This window comes from Bufo gargarizans, chromosome 7 (genome assembly GCF_014858855.1).
Source record: "Bufo gargarizans isolate SCDJY-AF-19 chromosome 7, ASM1485885v1, whole genome shotgun sequence".
In the NCBI taxonomy this organism is placed as follows: domain Eukaryota; kingdom Metazoa; phylum Chordata; class Amphibia; order Anura; family Bufonidae; genus Bufo; species Bufo gargarizans.
In genome coordinates this window covers 17,006,147-17,024,994 of record NC_058086.1, presented here as the reverse complement: position 1 = coordinate 17,024,994, position 18,848 = coordinate 17,006,147, and the positions used below count along the sequence as shown (strand labels likewise).

At 42.4% G+C, this 18,848-nt stretch overlaps 1 protein-coding gene across 2 annotated transcripts in view; it reads right to left on the bottom strand.

The window, feature by feature from the left end:
- The window catches only part of TMPRSS6 (transmembrane serine protease 6), a 121,924-nt gene that overhangs the window by 19,693 nt on the left and 83,383 nt on the right, over positions 1-18,848 (bottom strand). For both annotated transcript variants that reach the window (XM_044301488.1, XM_044301487.1), the window contains 7 exons: positions 12,509-12,621; positions 11,179-11,288; positions 9,943-10,085; positions 9,761-9,859; positions 9,567-9,677; positions 7,305-7,421; positions 5,033-5,201 (listed from right to left, as the gene is read on the bottom strand). In XM_044301488.1, the coding sequence (XP_044157423.1) occupies positions 5,033-5,201; positions 7,305-7,421; positions 9,567-9,677; positions 9,761-9,859; positions 9,943-10,085; positions 11,179-11,288; positions 12,509-12,621 (862 nt within the window). The remainder of the gene's footprint in view (positions 1-5,032; positions 5,202-7,304; positions 7,422-9,566; positions 9,678-9,760; positions 9,860-9,942; positions 10,086-11,178; positions 11,289-12,508; positions 12,622-18,848) is intronic.

Below are 18,848 nucleotides of genomic sequence, written 5' to 3'. Positions count from 1 at the left end.
TTTTATCCTAATGCATTCTGAATGGAGAGCAATCCGTTCAGTATGCATCAGGATGTCTTCAGTTCAGTTCAGTCACTCGTATAGTATTTGGCCAGAGAAAATACTGCAGCATGCTGCAGTATTTTCTCCATCCAAAATTCTAGAACACTTGCCGGAATTATTTTTCCATTAAAATGCATTAATGACTGATCTGGCACCAAAACGGATCAGTTTTTCCGGCCTGCGCATGCGCAGACCTTTAACAAATAAAAATAAATACCGGATCCATTTTTCCGGATGACACCAGAAAGACCACCCTAACTCCTCCCACAGTTTTTACACTACATAGACAGTAGTAAACCGAAACGTGCGGATTGTTCCCGATTGGTGTGCTGTTACTTTGTGGAACGTTTCGCCGAATGGTTCACGAAATATCGGCGTTTATATGGCGAAATTGGTCCCATAGGAATGAATGGCGGAATATTCAAAACTAGAGTGGGAGATGACAAAAGCTAGAGTGTGAGCTGAAAATCAGGACATGATTTCTAAACTGCCACCACTCCCTCATTTTCAAGCCCACCTACACAAGTCTTATATCAAAGCGTTAAGCTATCCCTGCTGCCACTAAAAATGTCCACGGCTAAGCCATAGTCCTGATTAGTTTTCACAATATCTTAGTATAATGGACAAATCTAGATTCCCCTCAGTAAATGAGGGCACTAGAGAATGGAAAGAAAGCGGCGCACAATAGGGTAGTATGTACAGTTGCAAGAAAAAGTATGTGAACCCTTTGGAATTATATGGATTTCTGCACAAATTGGTCATAAAATGTGATCTGATCTTTATCTAAGTCACAACAATAGACAATCACAGTCTGCTTAAACTAATAACATAAAAATAATTAAATGTTACCATGTTTTTATTGAACACACCATGTAAACATTCACAGTGCAGGTGTAAAAAGTATGTGAACCCCTAGATTAATGACATCTCCAAGAGCTAATTGGAGTGAGGTGTCAGCCAACTGGAGTCCATTCAATGAGATGAGATTGGAGGTGTTGGTTACAGCTGCCCTGCCCTATAAAAAACACACACTAGTTCTGGGTTTGCTTTTCACAAGAAGCATTGCCTGTTGTGAATGATGCCTCACACAAAAGAGCTCTCAGAAGACCTATGATTAAGAATTGTTGACTTGCATAAAGCTGGAAAGGGTTATAAAAGTATCTCCAAAAGCCTTGCTGTTCATCAGTCCATGGTAAGACAAATTTTCTATAAATGGAGAAAGTTCAGCACTGCTTTTACTCTCCCTAGGAGTGGCTGTCCTGTAAAGATGACTGCAAGAGCACAGCACAGACTGCTCAATGAGGTGAAGAAGAATCCTAGAGTGTCAGCTAAAGACTTACAAATGTCTCTGGCATATGCTAATATCCCTGTTGGTGAATCTACGATACGTAAAACACTAAACAAGAATGGATTTCATGGGAGGATACCACAGAGGAAGCCACTGCTGTCCAAAAAAAACATTGCTGCACATTTATAGTTTGCACAAGAGCACCTGTATGTTCCACAGCAGTACTGGCAAAATATTCTGTGGACAGATGAAACCAAAGTTGATTTGTTTGGAAGAAACACACAACACTATATGTGGAGAAAAAGAGGCACAGCACACCAACATCAAAACCTCATCCCAACTGTGAAGTATGGCGGTGGGGGCATCATGGTTTGTGGCTGCTTTGCTGCGTCAGGGCCTGGACGGATTGCTATTATCGAAGGAAAAATCAATTCCCAAGTTTATCAAGACATTCTGCAGGAGAACTTAAGGCCTTCTGTCCACCAGCTGAAGCTCAACAGAAGATGGGTGTTGCAACAGGACAACGATCAAAAGCATAGAAATAAATCAACAACAGAATGGCTTAAACAGAAGAAAATACGCCTTCTGGAGTGGCCCAGTCAGAGTCCTGACCTCAACCCGATTGAGATGTTGTGGCATGACCTCAAGAAAACGATTCACACCAGACATCGTAAGAATATTGCTGAACTGAAACAGTTCTGTAAAGAGGAATGGTCAACAATTACTCCTGGCCGTTGTGCACGTCTGATCTGCAACTACAGGAAATGTTTGGTTGAAGTTATTGCTGCCAAAGGAGGTTCAACCAGTTATTAAATCCAAGGGTTCACATACTTTTTCCACCTGCACTGTGAATGTTTACATGGTGTGTTCAACAAAAACATGGTAACATTTAATTCTTTGTGTGTTATTAGTTTAAGCAGACTTTGATTGTCTATTGTTGTGACTTAGATGAAGATCAGATCACATTTTATGACCAATTTGTGCAGAAATCCATATAATTCCAAAGGGTTCACATACTTTTTCTTGCAACTGTATATACAGGTAAAAGGGATGTAGTGAGGATTATGAAGGCTCACCTTTCTGGGTTGTGCTACTATAGGCACAACCCTATTGAAAGCTTATAGTAATGAGACTTTTGTACCGGGACTGCAGCCGCAGACTAAGTATTCTTTAGGATGGGATGTCCAGTCCCCCAAAAAGGAAAAGTTGCAGTAGACGAGGAAAATTCTGCTTTGGCGCGAATCCACAATGAATACAGTCTCAATGGAGTAGGTTCTTCTTATTTATTGGAAACGGTTTCCAATAAATAAGAAGAACCTACTCCAATGAGTTTTCACAATATGACCATTTGTTTGCAAGTCATGCCGCCCATTGACATTCATTGAAACTCCATTCTAGCCACCTCAAATTTGAAGGGCAATTTCTAAACTGCGACTGTGCCTTCATTTTCAATATTTCAGAGACATACTATGCATCAATGTAGGTCTGTGTCTTGTGATTCTCACAATATAAAGCTCTTCGCTGTAGGATTTATCATTTTTAAACTACAACCGTTTGAAGATGGCAACCGCCAGTAAAGTGAGCAAGTTGGAGCAGTTTGTTTTCAACTGCTCTTCTCTGCCATTGCTGTAGAGTGAGTTGCCATAGGAACCCAGGTATGTGAGCAGCGAGCAGAGTGACAAAAGCTAGAGTGTGAGCTTAAAAATCAGGACATGATTTCTAAACTGACACCACTCGCTCATCTTCAAGCTCACCTACACAAATCGGCTGCTAATGTTTTTTTTTATAAATGTATGTTTTAATGTAACTGTGAAGCACTTTGGTCAACAACATTGCAATTAAATGTGCTATATAAATAAATAAAAGTTGAAATGCATTTCTTACTCTATCACGCTTGCCATGTGCACTTTTTAAATTTGATCAATCAACTGGTTAGTGAAGGCATCCTCAAACTGCGGCCTTCCAGCTGTTGCAAAACTACAACTCCCAGCATGCCCGGACAGCCTACAGGTATCAGCCTACAGCAGGGCATTGTGGGAGTTGTAGTTTTACAACAGCTGGAGGGCCGCAGTTTGAGGATGCCTGGGTTTGTGTAATATTTACTATCTTTACTCACTCCAAACACTCCACACAGTTACTTTGCCCACTCCATAAAGTTACTCTGCACAGTCCAACCTTTCCACAGTTACTCCAGCCACTCCAACCACACAACAGTTACTCAAGCCACTCCACCCAGTTACTCCGCCCACTCCAGTTGTAGACTACTGGTGGAGGCAAGAACACTTCACACAATTTCCCCAGAAATTGTAGCTTTTCTAGTTGTAATATATCCTGCTCATTTGCACTATTATTACATTATAGCTGCACTTCACTGTGAAAAGGGTAATTTACAGCTAACTAATGCTGAGAGACTTTATTACTTTCTACCTAAGCAAAGTATTGGAGGGGAAAAAAACAGACACACTGATCTTCCGACTCTCTGCTGTGAAATTCCTGTATACTTGCATTGCAGCTCTATACAAGTCTATGAGAGACAGAAATTGTAGCAATGTTTCTGTTTAGGCTGTGCTTCTCCACTCCACCCCTCCCATTAGAAGCTTCTAGTTCAGCTAGAAACTGTATAAAAGGAGAGCAGTCAGAGCCCCTAGTTGTCTATAGAGATGGACCAATGCTTAGTCAGAGAGACTCTGCCAGACTACATGAGTGATCCGATTAAGAGGCTAGATGGGGATACTCTGCCACAGATCCTGGGTCACTAGCCCTGTAATCAGGGAGCCCACCAGACAACTGAGCCACAAACCCCGGGCCATCAGCCTTTGGCCAGTGCCAGACTTCTGTGAGAGAGGGGCAGCTAGCTCAGGCCTTACCTCAGGCCAGCCCTCTTCTGCCAGGGAAAAGCCTGCTTAGTGCCTTGCCTATATTGTTTTGCACTTGAGTTCCTCCAGTGAAAAAGCGCATTGGTTTACTGCAGAACCTCTGGACCAATTGTCCATTATCCCATCCACCACACCTTACCACCATTTCTGGAGAGTTGCAACATGTGGTGACACCTCAGCAGTGTCTGGAGGATCCAGCATAGCATTTAAGCCACCCCAAACCTGGCATTTTTATCATTTGCAACCAATCACAACTTCACTTCCATTTAATTAAATTAGGCATGTTAGACACATTTATTTTCCATACAGCACACTCATGGATGACATACATTGATATCCTTTTGCTACACCACAACATGATGCATGCTTTTTAGTAAGTGCCAAATTTTATGATGTTTAGTATGTTATTCTATTGTCCAAAAACAGCATGATGTCTAATCTTAGTTCAGTAACATTTTATACAGTCATGCAGCCACAGCCACCATGCTAACAATTATGTACTTGGAGGGTACTATATTTCCTTATTGAGAGCCCCTTAATTGGCGTGAGGAGTCTTATAGGATAGGCAATGCTCCTCTGGAATTCTGGAAAAAGGTTATGCAAATGAGCTTTTAACAAGCTTTGCCTCTAATGTCACCAGATGTAAGGTAGCTATCCTATAAGTCAATGTTCGACCTTTTAAAGTAGGCCTTGAGGCATTATTATCCAGGATAGCTACCTTACATCTTGTGTCATCTGAGACAGAGCTTGTGAAGAGCTCATTTGCATAACTTATTTCCTACAGTCATGTACAAAATGTAAAACACAACCACCCTGTGTATTTTACCTATCATGAGTAAAGCAATGAGCTGCAGTCAGGACCCATCTGTCTGCCACTAAGCTCCCTCCACAAATATGTGATCCTTGAACTTGTAGACTCGCCTGCCATGGCCATTCTCCTTCTTGTGCCCGAGTTCCTCCAACAATACGACTTTCTAGGGCCTGTACACCACAGCCTAAAGACAGAAGAAGAAGATCAATAGGAATAAATAAATTTAGAAAAGTGAGAAAAAATTATTGACCAGTATTTAAGGGGCTTAAAAGGAGATGATGTTTCGTTAGAGAGTCATGTCAGATGGGTCATCTGTATGAGCTGGGAATTTCATCAGATGCCAAAATAAGGCCTCTTTCTCATGTCTGTGATGGCATCCACAACAAGACGGTCAGTGGTTTATACGTGAGGTATCTGTGTGTCTGTTTTTTGCTTTCTGTACTGTATATCATCCATATTCCACGAACACTGCTAGGCTAAAAATTAATTTCCAGAGGATATTCTAGCAATGATCCATAAAAGCCAGGGAAGAGGCCTAAGTGCTCATGCAACACTATGGCCTCTTCATGCAGCTCATTGGGGGTCCCAGACAGGGGTGGGTTGGCAACTTAAAGTGGCCCTTGAAAAAAAAAAACTAACAGTAGCCTATTCAAATTGACAGAAGGTGGGGACAAAAAAGTAGGTGGGCTCAGCCATATCATTTGCAGTGCTGTTCACAGGCCTCTTCCAGCCTGGAGCCTGAGATGCTTGTGCTCCTGTGCCATTTGTACGCTGACTCGAAGGCTTCAAGTCTGGTGGCCTGTTTCCTATGAGGGTGAATGGCAGGGCAGGAAACCACAGGTAAGGCCTCATGCACACAGCCGCTGCTCCTCTGTGCCTGTATTGCGGCCTGCAAGCAGCAGGTCCGCAATATAAGAGCACCGGCTGTGTGCACACCTTATCATGGATGCAAACCCATTCAATTGAATGGGTCCACAATCCAGAAGGAGCGGTGTGGAGCGGAGGCATGGAACCCCACAGAAGCACTATGGAGTGCTTCCACTGGGTTTCTCGGCGTGCCTCCGCACCGCAAAAAAATAGAATATGTTCTATTTTTTTGAGGTGCAGACAGATCACAGACCCATTCAAGTTGATGGTACCTGTGCATTGGGGACTGCAAATTGCGGTCCCCAATGTACGGAAGGGCCGGCATATGAGGCGTAATGGTGATACAGTTGAATTCAGGACAACACCTGTAATACCCGGCTGGGTACATAAGTTCCTTATGCTTCTATTGTTAATTAATGTTGAGAGTGACAGATTGTTATGTACCCATCGGCCTGAGGAGAGCTTGAGTGGTAAGTCCACCGATGGTCCCAGGAGTCGGACCCCAGACGATCTCATATTTATGACCTATGCGAAGGATATGCCCATAATATGAAAATCCCAGAAACGCTCTTTAATTTTTCATATACAGTATAATGCCTCATGCACACGACCAATGTTTTAGGCATGTCTACAATGGGCCGCCCACTCCGTTCGGCAAATTGTGGAAGGCACAAGGGCGGCTTCCGTTTTTTTGCGGATCCACGGTTTGCGGACCGCAAAAAAACAGCACGATCGTGTGCATGTAGCCTTACATTGAGATGATGTTTCTTTTTGTCCTTCCACTATTTTTAATAGGGCAGAATATTTGAAATATAACAAGGACATTGCGAAAAATAACTTTCGTAGCTACATTTTATTAAGGGTACTTTCACACTAGCGTTATTCTTTTCCGGTATTGAAATCCGGTAAAGGGTCTCAATACTGGAAAAAAACGCATCAGTTTTGTCATAATGCATTCTGAATGGAAAGCAATCCGTTCAGTCTGCATCAGGATGTCTTCTGTTTCGTCCCTTGTACGGTATTTGACCAGACAAAATACCACAGCATGCTGCGGTAGTTTTTCCGGCCAAAATCCCGTAACAATACCGCACTTGCCAGATCTGGCCTTAATTTCCATAGAGATGTATTAACGCCGGATCCAGTACCAAGTGTTTTGAAAATTGCTGCATTGCTATTTTTGCTTTGATGTTTGAAAAAAACTACCCTAAGAAATGTCAAGTTTTCCAGTTTTTCATAAGGTACAGCTTGACCTGACAGGAGACAGGACCTTGTCTTAAAATAGGAAATAAATAAGAAAATGTCACAGAATACTACATTACTCACCCTTATCAAGGAATAAGACTGGAATTCATATGTCTGGGGCTAAAGTTATATCTAACAACATCTAAGTTTTACTAGTTTTATGCTAGACCAATCTTACTGCAGTTCTGTTCATCAGAGCCGTCTGCACAGTCTTTAACAGAGTCACATTCTGGGTTATTCTTTTTCACACAGCTCCCATCTGCACATCTGTAGTTGAAGGCTCCACAAGAAACAGCTGTGTAAGAGGCAAGACAAAAATACAGTTTAAAAATCACATGAACCTGCCACATTGATCTTTCATCTATATCCTCTGGCTCCATTCTGCGGTCTTCTAGGCCCTTGGCCTGTAAGCTTCCAGACATGCCATGTCCACCAATGACTGGCCTCTGCAGTGGGGTGTCCCCAAGGGGCCCGTCACTGCAGAGGTCAATCATTGGTTGCAGCGGCACCCATGACCCTGTCCAGAAATTTTCAGCTTGGGACCGGAAGGTCACATAATGGAGCCAGAGCAGCAGGGAGCAGACAAAGAGGTGCCACATTTATTAAAGCGACCCTCCAGTTCAAGAAAAAAAAAAACTATTACTGGGAAGCGAACAGAACACTTACCTGATGCCCTTTTTGTATCTCTTTAGCTGCAGATTGGCAAATTCCAGGGCTCCGCTTCTGTCATACAAGATGGCGCACTGCTTCTCAGACTTCAGACACTTCCTGTTTGTCCAGTCCTGCTCTTGGATTGGCCAGCACTGTTCATGTGAGCAGTGCCGGCCTATCCAAGGCCAGCAGGAAGTGTCTTGGGCTACCAAATGCACAGTATGCATCAGGCTCCCTGAGAAACGATGCAATTATTCTGGATGGTAGAAGAGGAGCTTGCAGATCTGTAGTTAAAAAATGAAAAGGGGGTGAGTGTTCTGTTTGTTCCCCAGTGGTGCAACCAAGGTAAACAGTCAGGCCTTCACTGCATAGCAGGTGATATTTTCTTAAAGTTATCCTGGCAACGCGTTTTGGGGCTTCACCTGTCCTTTTATCAGGCAATAACAACTGATCACTGTATGATCTGGTTCTGCGAGCAATCTGGAGGGAATACCTGGCTGCACCTCAGTTATTCTATTGGTGTTCTGCCCTGCAGGTTGTTGCTCCCTGACACAACGCCACCAGATGAGAAGCTCTTCACCGAGTGCCTGTCTTTATATCTGGAAGCCCTACCTATGATATGCTGTCCCTTCTCTTTCATGTTAGAAAAAGGTCATACAGTAACTTCCTCAGCTCCCCCAAGAATTTTGTTGTTCGACTCTCTTTCTTCCTTTCCAGAAATCTTTTTGTGTCTTTCGATATACATAAAAAATGTGAAAACCATATACTAAAGGGGATGTCCACGATTATAAACATTTTTATTCAATTCTTTCGCTGCACACCTCCACCAAAATGTCTGCCGTCACTCAGTCCACACTGCATCGTCCAAAACCAAAACCTTGGGCAGGTGTGGTTGTGGCCCATTACTCTCATGAATTCATTTCTAATTTTGCTAAATACTTTTTTGAGGCATAGGAAGCTCATTCCATTGTAAACCACACAATCTTGCAGATCCAGTCATCTAGTCAGCACAATGTGACCCCTTTCAAAGTCACTCAGTTAATTTTTTCATGGTTCCAACACATCAACTTCAAGGACTGAAAAATCTATTTATACAACCTCCCCATTAAATAACTTAAACTAATAACTATAAATTAATAATAAGACACGTGGACACATTAGTGCATGTATAAAATTAGGCCACGGACAACTTTATTAAAGAATAGCTTATACAATAGATAATAACTAAATAACTTTAAAACCACAGATTAGACCAGCCATAAGCTCGGCCTAAATACCATAAGTCCATAATCAACTCATTCACTATATGGCGAGCGACTTTACCCCTCCTTTCAATAAAGTGGCCGTGACAAACAAAACTTAAGGGAGGGCGGGCGGGCGGGCAGCAGCTCCTCAGATTGCGATACGACAGAAAGCACAATGCTGTCGGCCACCGCCATTATATACACCTTTGGCCATAAACACTCCTGACCATTAGCCAATGCCCTACTGTTGCTGGGGTTCCTAATCTTCCTGACTGCAGCAACAATCCCAGAATAGGACATAACCGTCCAATCCGGCCTCACCTTCCCTACCCTAAATACAATGGCTATTTTTAGCCATCCTGACCATCCACTTTCGGCGGGAAAAATTCCCGCCAAAACGAATAGCCATCTAACCTGGGATGCTCATAATCCCATGAGGATCCCGCTATATTGTCATATACGGGATCCTGATATATTTTTTTGAATACCATTAGGACAAAGAGTTTAAGAATGACTTATAAGAAATAATATGGTAAAGATGCTACCTTCATGGCACTGCTCTTCATCGGTACCATTTATACAGTCCTTTTTGCCATCACAGATCTGTTTGGCTGGGATACACTGTCCTTCTGGGCACTGGTACTGGGCAGGACATACTAGGGTAAACGTATGACAAGTAGGTGATCCAGTAGTCAAGAAAGAAAAGTATGAATGAAATTACAACTGTTGTTATATTTACCACAGTTTCTCTCATCCAACCCATTGGGGCAGTCCTTTACCCCATCACATAATGGGACACACATACCATCGACTATGCACAGGAACTCCCCAGGACAGGCTGCATAAAAATATAACACATATACGGAATATATTTTCAGAAAAGTTATAAAGTTACACTAAATGATTAATTGTGCAACTCACGATCTGTCTTATTGTAGAGGTTGTAAGCGACTTGAATCCCTGGTCCGGTTAGTGATCTGGTGCAGGTAAAATTTACTGTGAAATTATTGGATACTCCTTCGACCCTCTCAGTGTAAGGTTTCAGCACCCTCACTCCACACATCCTACAGAAAGCAACATATAATAGTCACGCTTCACTAATCATGCTTTACACCATGTAAATATGTCTGCACATACTATATAATGTACTTCATGATTGCTGTTTGGTAACCTGAAGACAAGCAGCATCCATGTAAGCTGCATTAAAAGGCAATACACCCGGCCAGTCAGAATCCTACTGTGAAACAGCTGTCTACGGCAGGGTTGCCAACCGGAATTTATCTTTTTTTCTGGACTACTTAGCCCAAAATCACGGGCAGTCAACTTATTTTACGGACAAATTGGAAAACCGTCATGAATGATAAAGATCATAAGTACCGTAATACATGTCTGTAGCTGAATATACTAATAAGGACTCATTGCCAGCACTTACTGTGAGCTGTAAAATTATCATCATTACAACCAAAATAATGTAGTTAAGTACCACCAGCCTCTAAAATATCACAGACACGTCAAATTTTTTCACGAACACAGGAAAAAAAAATCACCTATTTTTGGGACTGTCCAGGAATTTCTGGACGGTTGGCAACCCTGGTCTACGGATGGATATTTGACTTGGCTATTTCCCCTGTGACTTATATTGAGCCACTTCCACAAGGTGGCGCTAGTGAGATGGTTATCTTACCTTGGAGATACCTCATTATGCTAAGAAAATGCAAAATGTTGCACTTGTTTGACCTTATCTGGTCAAAATTTGTGCCCGCCAGTCTCTCAAGGAAGCTGTTCTTCCTGTACCTGGGTCCAGAGGCGATGCAGCTCAATGCAGAGAGCTTGGCTATTTTGAGAAGACCCTTAGCAGTGAATGTAAAATGCCACTGTCCTTATACTGTCCTTTCCATACTTGGCAAGCTCTGTTCTGATGGGACCTGCACATGTCGCATGTTTATGCCATATCCTATATATATGCCTTAAATGTCCAGTTGGGACAACCCCAGAAGCAGAATAAAAGTTCATATTCACACTAATCCTTAAAAATAGAAGCTTCCTAAAGGGGTGGTTGTACTTCTCTCCCCAGTCCCTACCTAGTGCTCTCAGCAGTTTCGCATGCTGACAGAGTCCCTTTAAAGGTGAAATAAAAGAATTTAAAAGCAGTTTTACCTCCTATTTTGGATTATCCACTGTCCTTGCATGCAAGGGGCATATGTGTATTGTCCTGTCAGCATGTAGCCTTCAAACCTCAGAGCGACCCCGTATTCTGGAGAGGGGACCTGTCATGACAATAGGAGACCTAATCAAACATGTACATACAGCAAAAAGCCTGTAGTCCAGGTGTCACTGTCTGACATAGTTCAGCTGTTTTTAGTATAACTATGGTGGTGACTGTATGAAACACAAAAATCTGCCATGTTGATGGGGATACGGGTCCACGTGCACATGGCTGTGTTACGGCAGGTTCTATAGAGATCTATGAACCCTGTATGGTACTGTACCTCTGTATAACTCAGATTTTTTACATCTGATTCTTAAATGGATCATCCTGTTTCATGATATTGATGACATCCTTAGAATATAACATCAGTATCAGACTGGTAGCGTCAGACTCCTGGGCAGTGTTCTCTCTAAGGGCGGGTTCACATCAACATTATGAATTATGTTATTGCTTTCCGTTATAACATGGTTATAACGGAAAATAACGGGAATTCAAAACGGAAACCTTTAGAGGCATTCCAATTTGATCCATCACAATAGCGTTGTATGGGCAAGCATAATGGATCTGTCTGGTTTCCGTTATCCGTTATGCAGGACAGAAAAGAAAGTCCTGTCGACAGGACTTTCTTTTCTGTCCTGCATAACGGAAACCAGATGAGAATTCCACTGTCATTCCCTTTAATTTTTTAGGAATGAAAGGAGAATTCTCCTTCCTATAGACTAGAGAAAGAGCATTTAAAGGGTATCTGTCAACGGATTTGTACCTATGAAACTGGCTGACCTGTTGCATGTGCACTTGAAATCTGTGTTAGTGCCATGTTCATATATGCTCATATGGCTGAAAAAATTATTTTTATAAATGCAAATTGAGCCTCTAGGCGCAATGGGGGCGTTGATGTTACACCTAGAGGCTCTGCGCTCTCTCCAACTGCTACACACTCTGCCCTTAGATAGGCCAGACAGTGAAAACGTCATCATGCCTGATCCTGTCAATCAAAGTGGAGAGGGAGTGGTAGTTGCAGTGAGAGCAGAGGCTCTAGGTGTAATGGCAACGCCCCCATTGCTCCTAGAGGCTCATTTGCATATATTAAAATATCATTTTTTTTCCGGCAATGCGGGCACATATGAACATGGTACCAACACAGATGCTTTCATCTGCTGACGGATGCCCTTTAAAGGTGAGAGGAAGCAATACAAAATAATGTAACTTATAAAAGCCAACAGAAATAAAAAGACCCTATATACTGTAAATAAACCTAGTAAAAAGGTCTTTTCTCACCGTTATGTTCCAGGTGCAATATGGATATGGTGGGTAGTAGAAGGGATAATAAGGTGTCCTCAGGTGGCCCTGGACATGGAATCCTTTCTTCAACACAATGCTCTCTTCACAACCTAGTAATATAAATAACTGTCTGAATTTCCCATTACAGAAGTCTATCCATAAACGTAACTCAATACTAAAACAAATTCTTTGCAAAATAATATAATCAGGTTAGAGTAATGAAATCATCAATTTGCCCATGATTTGTTACAGAGCATGGTAATATTACTATATTGTTGGAGCCATTAAGTAGGAAAAGGGGAGGTGGAGAGAGTGGAACGGGTAAAAAGTAGAATGGTCTGTTATTTTGACTTGCAACCATATTTATTGCTTCATTGCATCTAAAATAAAATAAAATAAACAGAAGCAACTTTGCAAATAGTATTAAAAATAATCTTTTGTGTATACAATTTTTATGTAGACCTACGTATTTGTCTGCATAGTTACAAGCCTTGTGTGTAGATATTACAGTTGCGTGTTAAAGTCCCCCATACATATTAGGCAGCTGATAGCTGAGCACGCAGTTTTCTGCAGATCTTGCCAACAATTTAATGTATATTGGCGCCACCTGACTCTCCAGATAGGTGATTTAGGAGAGAGAAAAATCGGGAGCATTGAATTTTAACTCCCAACTCTTTTTTTTTCCGGGAAATACTCTTCCCCATTAAAAACACATAGATATGTGTATGGGGAAGTTGGAAGAGATTGCTGTTGTCCAAATGCTCTTTGAAGTAGTATGGGTACCTCCTGTCTATCTGCCCCCCACGTCTTGCTAAATGCCTGTCTAATGCCTTTCTTGGAGAAACCCAAAAGGGTTTGGTAAGGAATTTACTCAATGGTTGTACAGTAGGTGCATCATCTGACTTGCTTTTCTTAGGCTATCTAGTAAGTTAAAAGAATCTGTTTGCAAAAAATAAGTATTCATTTATTTTATCTTTTTTTCCATGTCCTTTTAGTAAGGATTCATCAGGATAGATAAAGTAATCATGGTAGAGGAACTGAAAAGGCTGTTTATTTGAAGGGAATATGTCACCAGGACATGTGAATGCAATGATACCTTTCACGCAGCAATCTATTGCTTTATTCTAGAGAAAACATACTTTTAATCCATATGCAAATAAGCAGGTAAGTGCACCTAGGGGCACCAAAGCCACTCTGTGCACCACTTCTCCTCCTGCTTCCTCTACAGCCCCTCTGACTCCTTTCTGATTGGCATGGCCGGGCGAGATGACTATGCAGGAACCTGGAAGGAGAGAAGGAGCTGGCAGAGGAAGCAGGAGGAGCAAGGGCGCACAGAGTGGCTTGGACCCTCTGTAATGCCCGGGCGCAGGGGTATTTTGAAGTCTGGACATTTGCCCCTATTTCCCCTATGCAAAGTCATCAACTCCTTATTAATTTCACTTTAAAGGGTTAAATTGCATTGACTTATACTGTTCAATACTGTGTAACTGCATTTTATATGTTTGTTGTCATATATATCCTGCTCATTTGCACTGTATTTGCACAGCACTGTGTAAATGATTAATGAACACTGAGAGACTTTTGGGACTTTCTAGCTAATAATGAGAAGCTAGTAATTTTCCACAGCTACCATAAGTAGAGATGAGCAATTTTTCAAAAATTCAATTTGCTGGTTCATCAATTTTTTTTTTGAAAAAGTCTGTTTTGATCCGAATATATTCGTGGCAAATTTAGTTAAAAAACGGCTATTTCCTGACTGCAGAGAGCCTTTATAGTGGTGTAGAACACTGTGCCTTGCAGTAACACGCACAGGGAGTCTGCTTTGGTAGTGAAATAATACCATGAGTCCGTATGACATGCAGATGACAGGCATCGCTCTTAGAGTCACTGCACACTTCACTTATTTGGGCAGTCACGTGGCCAAAACTGACTAAATAACTCATGTAGTAACTCAGCCTTACAGGTTAATGTTAGCACCAAGAAGAAGAGCACTCCTTTTACACCATAGTCGTCAGCTGATTCCAAATGGATGTCTACAGACTCTGTTCTATTAAACGCTTATACAATTAGAGCCCCCTGACAAAGTGGAGAGGGTGTCAGCAGTAAGTTTGTGTTGACATCACAGATTTTTTTGCCCTTCCTCTGATCCGTCAGAACAATAACCCACAAATAACGGAACCCGTCTGTGGAGCAACAAAAAACAGGAGTGGATCCAAAACAGAGATGACACATGCACAGAATATTTGCATGTCTTCTGTGTTTTGTACCCACTCCTGCTTTTGGCTACCAAATTATGATTGGACCATACAGGCCTTACAGCTGCTACTCAGAGAGGATCCGTTGTGCGTCTTATTTTTCCTTCCTTCTGAAAGATCAGAAGAAGGGTCAAATAAATGATGATGTCAGCCAAGCCAAAAAGGCTTGATCCACGGACCTGCAAAACACATACAGATGTCTGAATGGAGCCTTACAGGGGGGTGATCAATGACAGGGGGGGGGTGATCACCCCATATAGACTCCCTGATCACCCCCTGTCATCGATCACCCCCCTGTAAGGCTCCATTCAGATGTCCGTATGTGTTTTGCGGATCTACGGATCCGCGGATCCGCAAAACACGGACACCGGCAATGTGCTTTCCACATTTTGCGGATCCGATCATTGCCAGAACTGTATAGAAAATGCAATTGCGGACAAGAATAGGACATGTTCTATAGGCTCTACAAAAAACGCAGTGTTCGCCCGATCAGGCCTGATCTTGTGCGCACACTTGCGTTCAGTCCGCCCCACCGCAGTGACAGAATTTTTTTTCCTGATCACTGCAAAAACACCGTAAAATCGCTGCGGCGCTATAAAAAGATCACTTTTGAGGGGCATGGCGAGTTCATAGAAGATTTTTTTTGGGCGCAAGTTAGCGGAAATTTGTTTATTTATTTTTTTTTTTTTAGTTTTTTCTTACAAAGTCTCATATTCCACTAACTTGTGACAAAAAATAAAATCTCACATGAACTCACCATACCCCTCACGGAATCCAAATGCGTAACATTTTTTAGACATTTATATTCCAGACTTCTTCTCACGCTTTAGGGCCCCTAAAATTCCAGGGCAGTATAAATACTCCACAAGTGACCCCATTTTGGAAATAAGACACCCCAAGGTATTCCGTGAGGGGCATGGCGAGTTCCTAGAATACAATGACAACTTTGTATAAAAAAATGGGAAAAGTTGTCTTTTAGAGAGATATTTCTCTGACCCAGCATGGGTATATGTAAAAATACACCCCAAAACACATTCCCCAACTTCTCCTGAGTACGGCGATACCAGATGTGTGACACCTTTTTGCAGCCAAGATGCGCAAAGGGTACCTGCGATTCCTGTGATAATAATTCATGAAGCAGCAGCCGTCTCACTGCGCACAGTGCTTTTACTTCCGGCGGCTGATTCATGTATTATTATCACAGGGATCGCAGTTTAGTGAATGTAACGGAGCATGAGATTGCATAGAAAGGGGGAATATAAATGTAATTTTAACTCCTAAGACTCCTGTGCCCAGCTGTCACTACCAGAGCTTTGAGACGTTCTCACAGCTCTGTTTCTCCACCCCTGTGATGATGTCACTACTAGAGCTTGGAGGAGTTCCCTCTGCCCTGTTTCTCCACCCCTGTGATGAGGTCTTTACTTTCTGTTTCCTTCCTCCCAGCTGTCTCTCCTGTGTTTGATTTCGCTGCCTTTAAATCACCCCTCCTCCTTTGTAGAGGTGCGGATTATACTTTTCATTTGAGCTGTATCTCTCGCTTGAGTATCTTCACCTGTGTGATATCTTTTCACTGGATCTGTGTTCTGCTGAAGCAAGTACTTCGGATATTGTCTGCTGACTTTGGATCTGTTTTCACTGCAGCCGCAGCTCCTTCAGTTAAGTGTTCAGACATTGTGTGTTTCTGTTTCTTTGCTGACTGGATCCGAGGCGACCCTGGTTCCGTCTATATACTGAGCAGGGCACCGGTGGCCGTGCCCCTTCCACTATTGTAGGGGTTTCAGTGGTCATCAGCCTTAGGTACGCGGGCATGTCTCGATCCACCATATGGATCTGTACATGTGCATAGCAGCTTAGGGAGAGCTTTTAGGGTCTGACAGGGGTCACCCTTTATCCTCCCTAGTTTGGGTCCGGTCAGTTGCTATTTACTGTGTGTTGCTCACTTACAGCCGTGACACCAGCCTTCTGTCTCCCAGGGAAGCACAGGAGGCAGAAGCATAGTGTCCGGCTGCACAGCCTGTATTTTCTAATCGGAGACGGATGGCCTTTAGCAACGCTCTTTTGAAGATTGCTGCTAAGGGCCATTTCAGCCCCAGTTTTCTACCAAAAATAAACGTTTTGGTTAAATAAAGTCTATTGCAAAATTCTGACCTATCACTTGACCTACACTTTAGCAAAAAATAAAAATAAAAAATATGACAGTTATCCTTTAATGCTCTATGCTAAGTCTATGAGAGTCAGGAGTTATAGCATTGTATTTGTGCTGGGTTTCTCCATTCTACCGCTCCCACTAGAAGGTTCTAATTCAGCTAAAAAAAGGAAGAGAGCATTAAGAGCCCTTAGGCCCCTTTCACACAAGCGAGTTTTGCGTGCGGGTGCCATGCGTGACGTGAACGCATAGTACCCGCACTGTATCCTGACCCATTCATTTCAATGGCTCTGTGTACATGATCGTTTATGTTCACGCATCAGTTCTGCGTTGCGTGAAAAACGCAGCATGCTCTATATTCTGCGTTTTTAATGCAGCCAGGCCCCATAAAAGTTAATGGGTCTTCAGTGAAAAACGCATTGCATCTGCACTTGCTTCCAGATGCAATGCGTTTTTCGCTGATGGCTGCTAGGAGCCCAGCACCGCCTGTATCCAGGAATCTCCTTCTTGCTCACAAAGTCAGATCGCCATGAGCTCGCGCATGGGCAGTGCCGGCATAGTGTTCCTTCCCTGTGCTGGCATCAGCCTCAGGGAAGGAACTGCGCATGCGAGAGCTCGCACATCGCGAGATTACGGCGATCTGACTTTGTGAGCAAGGAGGAGATTCCTGGATACAGGTGGTGCTGGGCTCCTTCACAGGGGGGCTTGGCTGGGCTCCAGAATTAGTGCAGCCCCTTGAGCTTCTTACCAGGCTGATTTACATATATATATTAAATAATTTTTTACACTCAATAAAACCACTCAGAGATATGGGACAGGTATATTGCGGACATGCCAGCGGCGATCTAGCCGTGCATGTCCGCATCTCTATAGGGCAAAAAGAGGTGACAGAATCCCTTTAAGGCATCTTTCACACTACCATTTTTTTTTCCGTTTTGCGGGACGTTTTTTGCATTCTGTATACGGTCCGTATACGGAACCATTCATTTCAATGATTCTGCAAAAAAAAAAAACTGAATGCACTCCGTATGCATTCCGTTTCCGTATTTCCGTTTTTACGTTCCGTTGAAAGATAGAACATGTCCTATTATTGCCCGCAAATCACGTTCCATGGCTCCATTCAAGTCAATGGGTCCGCAAAAAAACGGAACATGTCCGAAAATGCATCCGTATGTCTTCCGTATCCGTTCTGTTTTTGCGGAATCATCTATTGAAAATGTTGTGCCCAGCCCAATTTTTTCTATGTAATTACTGTATACTGTATATGCCATACTGAAAAACGGAATGGAAAAACGGAATGGAAACACAACGGAAACAAAAAAATTGAACAACGGATCCGTGAAAAACGGACCGCAAAACACTGAAATAGCCATACGGTAGTTTGAAAGAGGCCTAACACAGAATTTCCTGGTTCACCTTTGAAGATGAATTGATGGTTTACATAATGAATTAATATACATACAGTTGAGGAGCATTATCTTCGTTAATACCTTGCTTTACATCAGTGTAATGATTCACAGTTGCAGGCTGAATTATAGTCCAGTAAAATAGCATTTACATTTTTTCACTGCTTCCTAATCAGTAAATGGGGATGAGACTATGTTTTCATACAATATGTCTCTATTTTGCAAGATACAAAAGGCAGCTTTTCCCCTGAAGTTACCATGGAAAAGTCACGTGTTAAATGGGATGTCTCAAACAGGCGAACATATTGGACTAGTAAAAGGCTACATATAGATTTTATAGATTCCAATAAAGGCAAATAACTAGAACGTAGGTTAGTAAAGGCAAAGCTAAACTGGTTTGGCAGAAATGGCCATGTTTCATTAGGAGTCACAAGGTGTGAGCTGCACAGCTTCTGCTGCTGGTTCACATTTTATCAGCCTGAGAGGTTCTATTGTTTAACCCCTTAGTGACCAAGCCTGTTTGGGCCTTA